General features: G+C 35.4%; 1 protein-coding gene across 3 annotated transcripts in view; it reads right to left on the minus strand.

Annotated features, from left to right (window-relative positions):
- Window positions 1–24: 24 nt before the first annotated feature.
- The window catches only part of NAE1 (NEDD8 activating enzyme E1 subunit 1), a 38,146-nt gene continuing 24,760 nt past the window's right edge, over window positions 25–13,410 (minus strand). For all 3 annotated transcript variants that reach the window (XM_075765264.1, XM_075765265.1, XM_075765266.1), the window contains 17 exons: window positions 13,203–13,233; window positions 12,464–12,535; window positions 12,084–12,163; window positions 10,833–10,942; window positions 10,364–10,473; window positions 9,704–9,766; window positions 9,391–9,454; window positions 8,183–8,274; window positions 6,860–6,919; window positions 6,638–6,771; window positions 4,932–5,007; window positions 4,551–4,590; window positions 3,033–3,119; window positions 1,929–2,021; window positions 1,462–1,576; window positions 1,337–1,386; window positions 25–316 (listed from right to left, as the gene is read on the minus strand). In XM_075765264.1, coding sequence (XP_075621379.1) covers window positions 207–316; window positions 1,337–1,386; window positions 1,462–1,576; window positions 1,929–2,021; window positions 3,033–3,119; window positions 4,551–4,590; window positions 4,932–5,007; window positions 6,638–6,771; window positions 6,860–6,919; window positions 8,183–8,274; window positions 9,391–9,454; window positions 9,704–9,766; window positions 10,364–10,473; window positions 10,833–10,942; window positions 12,084–12,163; window positions 12,464–12,535; window positions 13,203–13,233 — 1,387 coding nt within the window. In that variant the 3' untranslated portion in view covers window positions 25–206. The remainder of the gene's footprint in view (window positions 317–1,336; window positions 1,387–1,461; window positions 1,577–1,928; window positions 2,022–3,032; window positions 3,120–4,550; window positions 4,591–4,931; window positions 5,008–6,637; window positions 6,772–6,859; window positions 6,920–8,182; window positions 8,275–9,390; window positions 9,455–9,703; window positions 9,767–10,363; window positions 10,474–10,832; window positions 10,943–12,083; window positions 12,164–12,463; window positions 12,536–13,202; window positions 13,234–13,410) is intronic.

Raw genomic sequence — 13,410 nt, forward strand, 5'->3', positions numbered from 1 at the left:
GCACAAAATTTTAGATTAAAAAAATCAGGATTTGGGATGATTTTATTTGTCCTCAGGGGGAAGAAAAAAAAAAAAGATAAAATTAGTACAAATAAAGGGACTTTAATTCGCAGGTAATACAGAACAGTCCAGTCAATGGCAGACCACCACAGTATTTACAGAACACAGCAGCAGCACCTGATGGCAACAAATGCGAGATCATCATCCTACAGCTGGAAAGTAGCTGAAGTCTGTGACATTCCACTGTATATGTAGGTGTTATTAAAAATTACAAACTGCCCCGTAATGACTTTGATAACCTCCTGTGCAGCAGCTCCTGTAAAAGAGAAAACAAACAGAACCCCCACAAGATAGTTAGCAGGTCATATTTAAAAAACAGTAAAATAATGTTATTTATCTAGAGCTCACTACATTGGACTTATTTGGGAAGCACCTGATACAACTCCTAGGAGGAAAAAAAATGCCTTTCTGTACTTCCCAGTATAAAAGAGGCTCAGAAAGCTGCTACTTCAAAAACTAGCTTTACATACACTTTGCTGTATACACTTTCTCTCTCCATGTACACACACACACAGAGTGTAAAAATGTGTGAGCAAACCATGCAAGTTGTGATCTCTGTAAATGAAATTGAGAAGTTCAATTAAAAACAATCCTGTACAGTTAAAGTGTAAAATAAATCAAAGGGTCACTTCACTGTGATCCTTTTGTGTTCTCCTGTAGCATGAAATATTCTCCGATTTCTTCAGAAATTATCTTTATACATTTTTCTAAAGCACTGCAAATACCAAGTTTCACTTAATCAGAAAAAATCCTACATCCACAAGGTATTTTATATATAATAATCTTCAGCATTAAAACATATTTAGTTTTGATAATACCCACAGGTTGAATTAAGGTAAGCAATCAAGGCTATTTATATGTAATAGATAATGTAAGCGTATTGTGTTAACTGCAAGGAAGATGTGTACTGTGTTAATTTTATTACTATAATTATTCCTTTTTTTTAAAACTCAAACCTCTTTCAAGCATTTTATTTTTAAACACATGTTTAAGGTACTAGAATTGTTCTACTAAGATTAATTTTTAAATTTATTTGGTTTCTTTTACTGACTTTAAACCTTTGCTGCGTACACTTTTTCTATGCACTACAGAAGGTCACATCTGGAGAATGAAGAGGGAGGATTTTGTTCTAATACAATCTTTGACTATAGTCTGTGTTTACAGTCTTCACTCTGACAATACAAAGTAATTAAAACAGTGGAGATTCTGACTCAAGCACGTACTACAGCAAGTTGGTTTGTTTGTAGGGACCATAGAAATATTGTGGCATCCTTACCTCCCATGAAGGCAGCAATAGCATGTGGCTCAGCAGCTCCGTAGCGACAACTGGATAGCAAAGTAACAGTTAGTATTTTCAGGTCAGTTTTACTGACAAAGCGACACTCAAGATACAATACTTACAACTCATGAACATAGTCATCTTTCACCACTACAGACAACCCATGTTCTTGTAAGAAACCAGTAAGGCATGATTTTAGTTTTCCGATATCATCTTCTACCTGATAGTTAGAGACACCTGGAAAATAAGTTCACTGTTTCATCACAGAACTGTAACACCTTATTCAAAGTTAATGAGTTTAAATGGCAGCATATTTTATTTTTCTGAAAGGTCTGTAAGCTGATTAATATATTATTAACACTAGACTAATAATAATTTAATATTCTGTTGATGCTACTCATGATGACAAAGTACTGTATAGCTGAACCAATTCAAATTCTCACTTTAATTTTCACATTCTTAAAGTTCCATTAATATGGAAACAAAAGCACAACTAATGCTACATTTGTAGTTTACAACTAGTATTATAGTAACTACTGGATCTTTATATTTCCTTTGATGACATTAAGTAACTCTGGTATTAACATACCTGGATATCTACCATGCTGCTTATAAAATCTATCTACAGCCCGTAGCATCAAGTACAGCACTACTTCACTGTCTGGGTTATCCATATGGGAAACTGAAAACAGCAAGAGAACTGGTTAGCCAGTACAGATGAAGTGGAAAAAGGAAAGGCTTTGAATTACTTGAAATCCAGTATTTCCCATGTGCTTAAACTGTAAAATCTGCAGAAAGAATAAATCTTAATGAAAACAACCTGCAACTGAGAATCTCAATGACTCAACTGTCAGATACACGATTTTGACTCCGGAGCATTTGGCAAAACCATACTGTATGTATTTGATATCAACTGCTCAGTGAAGATATTCACGTCTCAACTCTGACAGTTGCTGTAACATTAAATGGGATATTCCTCAGTTATGATTTTGGGATTTGAAATGCATGCTTCATATATATAACTATAATGACTGTAATTATAAAACAGCTCTTAAATCCCTTCACATACAGCTCAGCAGTCTTTCTAAATAATAACTACTTAATTCACATTGCATATTACCAACCAATTCAAGGAACTTTCACTTGAATTATAAGTATTACAAAACATACGTATACACATTTAGTCCAAAACATTCAGAGGACCTGTAAAGCTTAATTTAAATAAACTTTGATAAAATGTATTTCCAGCTTCTTTTAAAGAGAATTATGTAGGTCCAAAAAAATAAAATGCAATATTAAGTAACTAGTTTGCTAGTTCACATACTGAAAAGATAAGCTGAGAGGGGCCAAGACAATTATTGTCATATCTTTGGTCAGGTGAAGGCACTTTTCAGCTCTGTCAGAAATAACTGAGGTACAGAAAAGTTTGAAGAAAACAATGTTTTATTTACATGCTATGAAAAATAAAATCTGAAAGAAAAAAACCCAAACACACATCAATCTATAAGGTCATTTCTGAACTTTCAAAATCAAATTGAATTCAACATTCTAGACTTAAAGAAACATACTTCTAATTGATGCCAAATTAAAAAAGTGTATAATGAAACAGAACATAACATGCAATTATTTTTGATCACAAAACCATTTTCAGTTGAAAATGCAAGTAAAGTATGTGCCAAAAAGGAGTACTTACTGATTTCATCCTTGTTAAAAGTGTTTAAACCATATTCTTCAGACAGCGATCTACATCGTACTACTCGGAGAAAAGCTGAGTTGCTGCCTAAGTAGAGAGTGCAGAAAGGAGAGCATTACCTACTTGAATGCATCACCCATTACCAAGTCTTTGTAAGTCTGCATCTCTGATGTGTTAAATATGAAAGACTAAAAACTTATCATAATTTCATTTAACATTTCTCTGCTGCTTCTGGTGGCTTGGAGTAATATAATCTATTAGACTACATTTAGGTCTATGATCACAAGTATTTTAGTGAAATACTTTGTGTCTGTTTACTTCTAGTATCTAAATGTATCTGCCATGTTAATGTAACAGCTCATAGTGTTCAGCCTGGAGAAGAGAAGGTTTTGGGGAGGCTTTATTGCAGCCTTTCAGTACCTAAAGGGGCCTACAAGAAATCTAGAGAGGGGCTGTTTACAAGGGCCTGCAGAGACAGGACAAGGGATAATAGCCTTAAGCTGAAGGAGGGTCGATTTAGGTTAGATATAAGGAAGAAATTCTTCACTCTGAGGGTGGTGAGGCACTGGAACAGCTTGCCCAGAGAAGTTGTGGATGCCCCATCCTTGGCAGCGTTCAAGGCCAGGTTAGATGGGGCTTTGGGCAGCCTGGGCTAGTGGAGGATGTCCCTGCCCATGGGAGGGGGGTGGGAACTACATGGGCTTTAAGGTCCCTTCCAACCCAAACCATTCTAGGATTCAATGTGTGTAGCTCTTCTATAGAAAGTCATCAATCATAGCCATCAACTTCATGTTTTCGTCTTCCATGCTGCATATGAACATGGGTTCTTTTCATCTTCTGCTACATCTACTACTGTCTCACATATTATCAATTAATATTCTAAGAGTACAGCTACGAGCAGGAAAAGGTTCTTCTCCAGAATCATTGCTATGAAACAACCCAATGTGCAGCTACTACCTGCTTAGCACTCAAAAATGAGGAACTGCAAGGTTCTCAAAACTCCCAGCAAATGACATACCAATGCAGAGGCAGTGTGCTCTTGGCTATGTGCTTACAGGTAAATTTTCCAGTTGCAAGGAGACTTCGCCAGGCTGCTGTGTGGACATGTATACGTATCCAGAACAGACATAACATAAATTGCCATGAGCAGTACTACTCACTGCATCACTGCTTTCCCTTTTCAGACTACCAAAGTTCACAGAGCCCGCACTCTGAAGTCAGTATCACAGAATGGGCAACAGTGATTAGGTACTAATCACAGAAAAGTTGAGGACTTTTGCTACCTGTTATTCGGACCTGAGAAAACACTTTTATCTTTTAAAAGCCAACCTTTATAGACTCACTAGTGAGAGATGCTGAACATCTGTTACTTCCACTGAATTGAGTGATGCAACTCCTAAGCACTTACTTGAAAAATTCAAATATTGAGCTACTAATTAATAACTACATTATCATTCAAAAGTTTTTGATTATTTACTGATCAGAATAAACACAGCAACAGAATCCAAGCATACTCACAAAGCAATTTTAACTCTCTCTCTGAAATAGACTCAGGTGCCTGAAAGAGAGAACAGACTCATTCAAGTACATACAATGATGACAGAATTTACATTTTCAGAGATACTCATTCATTGTGAAATAACCAGTCATTCTTGTAAAAGTTACCTTAAATTGTAAATAATACATCCCTGTATGTCTTTTACTTTCATATGACCAGACTAAAAGTGATAAATAAAACAGACCACAGATATTAACATCATTAGAACTTAAGCCTTTTGAAGAGAATGAGGTTATTAGCCCTTCTCTTCTCATACCTGTCTCCTTTGACTTATTTCTGTCTACAACACCAGTGAAAAAGATATTTCTATCCTGTCAGAAGGCTCGTGCATTTGTAATTACCTTGCCTAGGGATTGTAACAATTTAGCAGCATGGTTACCCACAGCAGCAATATCCTTCTTTGCTTTTTCACGGTATCTGTTAATAACAAATAAGTCTTAATAATTACAGCATAAAGCCATCAACTTCACAGTGAAGACCATTTCTTCTTATTTTATATTATAAAGACAAAATGCAAGCCACACGAATGGAAGTGAGCTACCTCAAGGCCATGAATGCACCTACTACCTCTCCGTATGACTGGCATGGCCAAGCTGTTCACTAAATGTGTGGCTTAAAAACTACACGCGTAACAGTTTTCTAGAATCTGGTTAAAATTAGTATTACTACAGTCAGAGGAAGAATGTTCAGTAGTTTCAGAACAACAGCTATATGTCCTTCATTTGGCTTCTAATATTTTATAAATTTCTGTGTTTTAAGATTAGCCATAGTATGTTAGTTCCATTACTAACTAAGACAATGCAAACATCTCAGTAACACAGCATTTCATAAAATTCAAATTAAGAGCTCATTTTAAGGAACTGTAATTGTTTTATCTGTGAATTAAAACCCTGAAATGCTTATTGGAATTGAGAACTGAAGTACATAATGATCTGGAAATTCAAGACTGATCCTTATAGAATTCAGATTTACAAATTAGGGTGTCTGTGCAAATTCAAGCAATTGTATCATTATTTTGCTCAATGAAACCGTAAGTTCACCATTATTATACAGAGTAACTTCCATGAAGCAATAGCAATCAATTATTTTAGACATGTAACACATTTATATTTTTATACCCATCTTTTTAACGCTGTTTGTCACAGCTCTGAGGAATGCACCTCTAAAATTAGATATGTCATTTTGATTAGTAAACACCATTAAGGCACACAATCCTTTTCCTAGTAGAGGTTGTGGTTCAGAATCTATATAGAAACAATCAAAATCTATTAGAAATAATACTTTCCTATTTGAACAATTCAACAGTACAACTGCAGAGGCAATACATTTAGAAAGTCTTCTGCAAGATACTGCTTCATTTTAAAAATTAAAAAAAAAAAAAAAAAGAGGAGGAAGGAACCAACTGCAGAGAAAATGTGGTAACACTAAGAAAGTCTTTTTGGCCCAACAATTTGCATCATGTCCAGTACACATAAGAATAGTAAGTTCATGTTGAGGATACATGCGTTCAAAGATGGGGATTCCTTAAATCTTGATCCACAACACTGCTGTTCGAAATTTGCAGTTAGAGTTCATTCACACCCTTCCTTATCTACCAAGCAATCCCTTCTAAGGGCATTAATTAGAATTAAGTATTTAGAATTAAGTATCTAGGAAACTAGAATTTCTGTAACTAGGTTGGCATACACATCCAGGAGAAAAAAACAATGGCTGTGTTTAAGCAACAATTTGCTTTGGACAGCAGTAGCTGGGCTATGGGATCTACTATCTATAGGAAGGTCTTTACTGTATCTGAAACTAGGAAAAGTGGTCGCTTACTACCCAACCTTAGGAAAGTGGGACACAGTGAAGGCTTAGGCCCCAGTTCGAAACAGTGGATAGCATCTATACAGGGAGCAGATAGTCCCAGGCCACCACACCCCTCCTCACCCCAGTCCCACATACACACGTTTTTATTTTAATACAGGAATTCATGCACTTTGTGAGATCTGAAGTCATCACCATTTACTATCATTAATAACCATTAAAGAAAAAATTGTATACTTACACATTTTGCAATCTGATAAATTTATTGGAGTCTGCTATCATATCAGGAATAGTGCCCCGGACAGGCAAGCTTCCTTTCCCCTCATTTGCCACAAATTCCTTTACAGCTCGAGCCAAAATCCAGAAGGAGGGTGACTGCAAGCACACAAGAGACAGTCATGTACATAGATGTTATTTATGATGCTTTTTGTACATTTAAGTCTCACCCTTAATTACTCATTACCTGCTCTGTGAGATTTATGCAGCAATCATCATTAAAAATCTCTTCAATGCATCTTGGAATCTATGGAAAAAATAAGTTGGGTTTGCATTTACTTGACTTTCAATTCCTTGAATTATCTCAACACTCACCATGCAGGTGAGCCAACTCTTGTTTCATACCAAAATCTCCTCTGAATCTTACATAGTCAGTGCTACTATCTGAAATGTATCTGAGAAGCACTGCCTGAGAACAAGGCATGTGCTTCTGATCAAGATGAACGTTACAAATAAAATCTCACCTTATTTCCACCTTCTACATGGAATACTTTAAAAAACTGGTAGCAGCATTAGCAAAAGGTGCTCCCAGCCCCAGCTGCCCATCCTACCTGCTAGAGGCAGAGCAGCAAAAAGGCTGGGGAAGTTGAGAGGAGCTGCAAAAGTGAGTGTGTTTTAATTCCTACACTGCTGCAGTTCAGTCTGGCACATAAAACTGAAATCACTAATACCCTGGGACACGGCTTGTAGTGGCTCGGATGACAGCTCTTAAGTTTTACCTGCTGCTTTCTTAGGAGACTTAATGTGACTGTCCAAGCAAGGATCAGCACAGCTCAAATAGAAATGGAATGTAATCTAGAAAGAATCACAGAATGTGCTTTTTACCCCATGTAGCTTTTGCAATTCACCATGGATGAGAGGTTATGGAAATCAGAGCTCAATTCTAAACTGTGAGTTACTACTTCAGGATTATTTAAAAACAACAAAATCTTCACTTTTCATGTTTTTAAGCTTGATCAGTTTACGAAAGGAACTTTGTAACAAGAGGAAAGTACTACATTTGCTGAGTCCAAGGTCCCTTGCAGCACTTCATTTCTGTACAGAATAAATACTATAGCAACCAGCTTCAACATAGCACAATTTCCACAAATGCTTTCTGAGTCTCTCTCTCCTAGCTGTGTATTTAAATCAGACATCATCTACACCGGCAACTACTAATTCTTTAATACTGAACCAAGCACTTAACTGATATTCTTTTACAGACTGAACTGTAAAAGTCTAAGACACGAATACAATACTAATGAACTTTGGTTACTGACTCATTCTATACTTCAGGAAGGAAACGTATCTTCCTTGTATGAGCAAGGAAATAGAAGAATTTCCATAAGCTACAGTGCCATCTAGTCTAGGTCTATTTTACTACTCATGATTTCAATTTTAAAAATTGTACTAATGCTGTTTTACCTGAATATAAATGTGCAAATGGTATTCCTGTCCTAAAAGTGGATATGTTCTGAAAAAGGAGGCAATTGATATTTCTTCAATTTTGTCATATAAATGTTTATTTTACCTCTGTAGTATTTAATGCTGTGTTCACATTTTTTATAGCTTCTTCAAAGTTTTCCTCATCTTCTGGGGTCCCATTTTCATTCTTTAAGATACCTTATTGGAAGAAAAAAAAACCAAAAAACCAAAAACAAACCACACAATCCCCTGAATTACATCTCATCATTTAGGTCTCACCAACAAAGCACACTGCCTTAGGATGTTTTGTGGCATAATAGTTAATCAGAAAAAAAATGAATTATCAGTAAGATGTACTGATAAAGCTAACTACATATACATTCTGTATATGATTAATTTTCCTGTGATGTTAAATAGAAGTTACTTATCACAAAAATACCAGTTTACTTGTGTCAGAAAGAGATAGTAAAGTTTCATAATCACTAAATTAATGTAGATGGCAGTAAAAAAGCAATTAAACCCTCCTTCCCATCCCCAGTCGTGTTTTGTTGGTTTTTTTGGTCAAATTTGGCAAATGCTTATGAAACCATGGAGCAAGGAAGACCAACAAATGGACTCCACTAAAAACCTAATTTAACCAAAGGTAATTACTACAGAGCAGATCAGTTCCTTAGCCCAACCTGGGGATAAGGATGACAGAACCATTCAGCAACTTGCACATAGGCCAGCTTTAAGTGAGGAAATACCAAAAATTCAGTCAACGTTTTTATTCTACAATCATTTAAGACAATGTATTTCTAGATCTTAAAAATGCCTCATTAATTTTAGCACCTTCAAAAGATATTAGATTGAAACATCAGAAAAAAGTGAAGTCTGTTGACATACTGGTTACAGTGTATTCAGTAGCTACATAACCTTTCTCTCTCTCTCTCTAGAATGGTCATTTAGAGATGTAACCAACAGTTTAGTGGGTCAACTGAGCAGTTATTAACTTGCAGTTAACAACAATTTCATTGTCAAAAGCCACTTACTTTCCTCTGTACCACATCTTCCATGCTAAACATCAACATCTTCTACAGGATTTTTTCTTAAGGCTTCTCCTCCCACCCAAAATCAAAACATACTCTTGATGTTAAATAGCAAACAGTATGAAAAACTGCCAAACTGCATTCAAAAAAATCATTTAGCAGAATTGTATTGTATACGCCAGCAGATTCTCATAAATTAATCCTGAGAGAACTTCTGATTATCATTCAGATACTGTCTTAAGCATTTCAGCCAGTGTGAATAAGTGACTCCTAGGACATACATTACCTTGCCGAATCAGTTGTCTGAAGGCTTCTTTTTCTTTGTAACTCTTAGGCAACTGTTCACTTTTCTAAATTTAAAAACACAAGATTTTATCTTTAAAATACTTACTACTAACCTCATTGTGTTCAGACTGCTGAACTCCAGAGTCTGTCGTTGTTCACATACATTCACTTGTATTTCAGTAAGTAATTTTTTTTCCTGTGATTCCATCTCGTTTATTTGTTACACATTGCCAAAATAATAAGCTAGTTTAGAAAAGATGTATCTAAAGTAATAATAATAATAAACTGATGACTTATCCAGTTTTGCAATTTACCTCGCTGAACCATTTTGTTAGATACTTGGCCACAATCACAATCCACGGAGTGTGGCTATGGTCCTGTAATTGAACAGCAGAGAAATCTTTGTCAAGTTGAGAAAAGATAAAAACAGGATACATTTAAAATAGGTTTTTAATTTAACTCCTAACATCCCTTCCAGTATTCTAAAGACACAGGATATGCTCCAGATTTTGATTCAGAAATAATGTTCTCTAACTACTATAAAACAAATTATTTAATAATTATTCCTTTACTTAAAAAAGGGTGTATGAGCTAAGTTCCTGAATATTTCTCTGGAGTAGAACTTATGCTATGCACAAATACCCACGCTGCAAAGCTCTGTGGCAGCAGGTAATCATTAAAAAAAAAGGGGGGGGGGGGGGGGGGAGAGGTAGGGGGAAATCAAGCTAACAAAAGATCAAGTTGTCCAAGAATATTCCTCACTTCCCAAGACATCCACTTGCTTAAAATTTAAATACAGAGTGTAACATTTAGGGCAGAGGCCAAAAATAGAACCTCATGACTGATTCTACACTTGCCTCTGTTCAGATGAGACTTGGCACCAAAAAACATCATCTGTCCAGAGTCACTTTCATAGAACCCCTGTTCTATGTCTGCATCTGTCTCAGAGAACATAGTGCAAACTGCATACCAACCTTTTTGTCCATATGATCCAAGTCATAAGACTGAATGTGTTCCCTCAGTTCTGGAAATGGTTTGTCTAGTCTCAGATCTTCTAACATATTGTCAGGATGAGATTCAACAACTGTGAAAAAAAACTACACAATGCATTTCATGGTTTTTTATGTCCAGCCTTCAAAACAGAGCTATATATCAAATGCAGTGGGTCACCTGCTTGTTTAACTGCTTGATTCTCAAAATAAAGTTAACTTAGACAAAATACTTAATGTCAGGATAATCTCCAATTTTACTATTTGTCACAGTCCATAATTTCTATGCATTTCTCAAAGAATGCTCCATGTGATGAACTGCAAACTATGCAAGACTTAAAAACTAAATACATCACAAGATGAAAAAAAAAAACAGAAAAAAAAATCAAAGTGATATTACATATTGAAGCTTTAAACCTTTTAGAAAACTCTTTATTTCAGAAAACCCTCTAACCTGTATGCTCTTTAACGATGACTCTCATATAACCAACCAGTCCATAAGTCCTGCAGACCAGCAGAGGAACGTTAGAATTCCAGAGAAGTTCAGCCAACCGCAGCAACGTACTGTAAGGAAAAATACATTTATGTGGGGTTTTTTCCTGATGTGCAAGAGGAAAACTATACAACTATAAGTTAACTCTTACACAAGTTACTTGTGAAAGAGAAGTTTGCTGAAAGAACTACAATATTATGATTCTAAGTAGATATAAGGTGATTAATTTCATACATGAATTTACATTAGGTTAGAAATATGTTTATACATAAATTTACTTGTATTTCACTCCATCCTCCCAAATGCTCCAAGTGTCAAACAAAAAATTTCAATGAGTTGTGAAAGAAAGAATTAAATCTGTGTGTGGCACAAATGTAACTTCCAAGAGGGGCAATTCTAATCAGAGATTTTTGAGTAACACATAAGAAATACTCTTTATTCATGAATGCCTGCAAGGGAATCACCACTTCAAAGAGGCAACCTGGCTCTTTTTTCTGTCAGAGACAATATCTAGCTCCTAAGTAGGGGGAGCGAGAAAAGCATGTAGAGCATGAACAACAGCCACTTCCTTACAAAGCAAGATTTAACTCTTCATCTATCCAGCAACCTCTAGCCTCTATGGATGCAGCCTGTCTAATGAAACAGAAGCATGCTCTTCTACCCACATGCTCTCAATACTCAGAGTTGTCATTTTTCATCTGCACCTTTTATTGGAAGGCAGCATGCAAGAGGCTTCTCAGGAGGAACAGGTTAAAAAATAAAAAAAAAATAAGATCAAGAACTTCTGGTCCTGGCAAAGTTTATATAGGAAATATTACATACATGGGTAAACTGGAAAGAGCTATACAAACAAAAAAAAATGTTTGCAAAAATCTAAAGGTATCACAGATACTACTATCTGTTAGGTTTTACATAAGCAGAGTACTTACTGTAGCAATTTTGACCAGAAACAACTTTCACTACAAAAAGAGTACTTGACATAGACAAATACACCTGGAGAGAGCACCTAGGAGTCAGGTATGGATCTGGAAGACATTTTAAACTATGTAGTAACATATATAAAGGTCCATAGAAAAACGTTATTATTTACTGTAACTTTCCTTCACAATGAGAGAGTTCTGTTTTGCCTAAGTTTTCCTTCAAGAATATGCCTGCAGTTGAAACCTGCTTTTACAACTGAACAAAACCAAACAACTTTAGATGATTCTTTACCTTTCTGGTAGTTGTGTTGCAACCACCAAGTTAAAGCGATTAAAAAAGGAAGGGTCATTGTCTAGAAGTTTTTCTGGACTCTAAACAGTAGAAACAGAAAGAAATGTCAGGAAACACTGAAAATTCCTGAATACACAGCAAGTCTGTTCAACACTGAATATAAAGGCATTAAGCAAAAGTTGTAAAATTATGAAGTTACTAAATAACGTTTAAAATACATAAATTGACTTTTGCAAGTAACTTAAGCTCTTCTTCCTCAAGTGCTGTTTTATCATGAAGCTACTTAAACCACAACATTACAAAGAAAATGTGTAGCTATTATTTCATATTTTTATCACACCGTATAACAAGAAACATAAAACTAATTTAGAAAAACAAACCTCTTCGACAAAGTTTCCAGAAACATCGTTATTCAATTCTTGCAAGAGCTCAGTGGCACTCTGGGCACGATTCTGTTTCAGAACAATCAAAACAATGTTTAACCTCTTGAAATGTAATTTATACAACATATCATCACTACATATGCTACATGCTAAAAAAAAAAAAAAAACAAACAACCCACCAAGCCAAAAAACCCCCACCAAAAAAACCCAACAAAATTTTACATTAGCTAGGGTTTCTTATTCCAAGCATTACTTACCTGAAGAAAAATTAAATTGCATAACAGCAGGCACTTGTTTGAGACCATTTTTAGTAACATTATTTAAAAAAAAATTATGTTGTCAGCTATTTATTAATTTCCAGTTTTATTGGAGAATATCCAGGAGCTATCTACATCTTCTATACTCTCCAGATTTTTATCCTTCCCCCCTCCCCAATTCACTTCTCTACTCTTAGCTTTACTCCTTCAACCACAATTCTCTTCCACCTTATCCTTCCGAAGATTTTCTTAGTCATATCCTGTCCTTTTTTTATTTTCCCCACTCAATCTTGCCAGAATTGAGCTTATCTTCTCGCTTATGAGCAACTAAAAAAAGTAAGCATGGAGAATTTTGTCAAAGAATAAACAGACTTTAACCTATACATACATGTTCTTAGTATTACTCATAACAGCGCATTGGAGTATTTATTCAATACTTTCATGCTTTCAATACACTTAAAGTGACATTATCTCCTTACCTGACCAATATGGCTTTTTTGTAGAAAGAAACTGAAAAGGAGACAAGAAAAGAGAGTTACATGTGAATTTTTATTTTGAAGAAAAACACCATTTTGTAGTGCAGACTATGTTGCTGACTCTTGTACACAACAGAGTTCCCCCTTAAATCCACTTTTCTTCTCCCCACCACTGTTACATTTTCCTCATGATCAGTTTCTTAAGAAAACT

The sequence above is a fragment of the Balearica regulorum genome, chromosome 13 (genome assembly GCF_011004875.1).
Source record: "Balearica regulorum gibbericeps isolate bBalReg1 chromosome 13, bBalReg1.pri, whole genome shotgun sequence".
Classification (NCBI taxonomy): Eukaryota; Metazoa; Chordata; class Aves; order Gruiformes; family Gruidae; genus Balearica; species Balearica regulorum.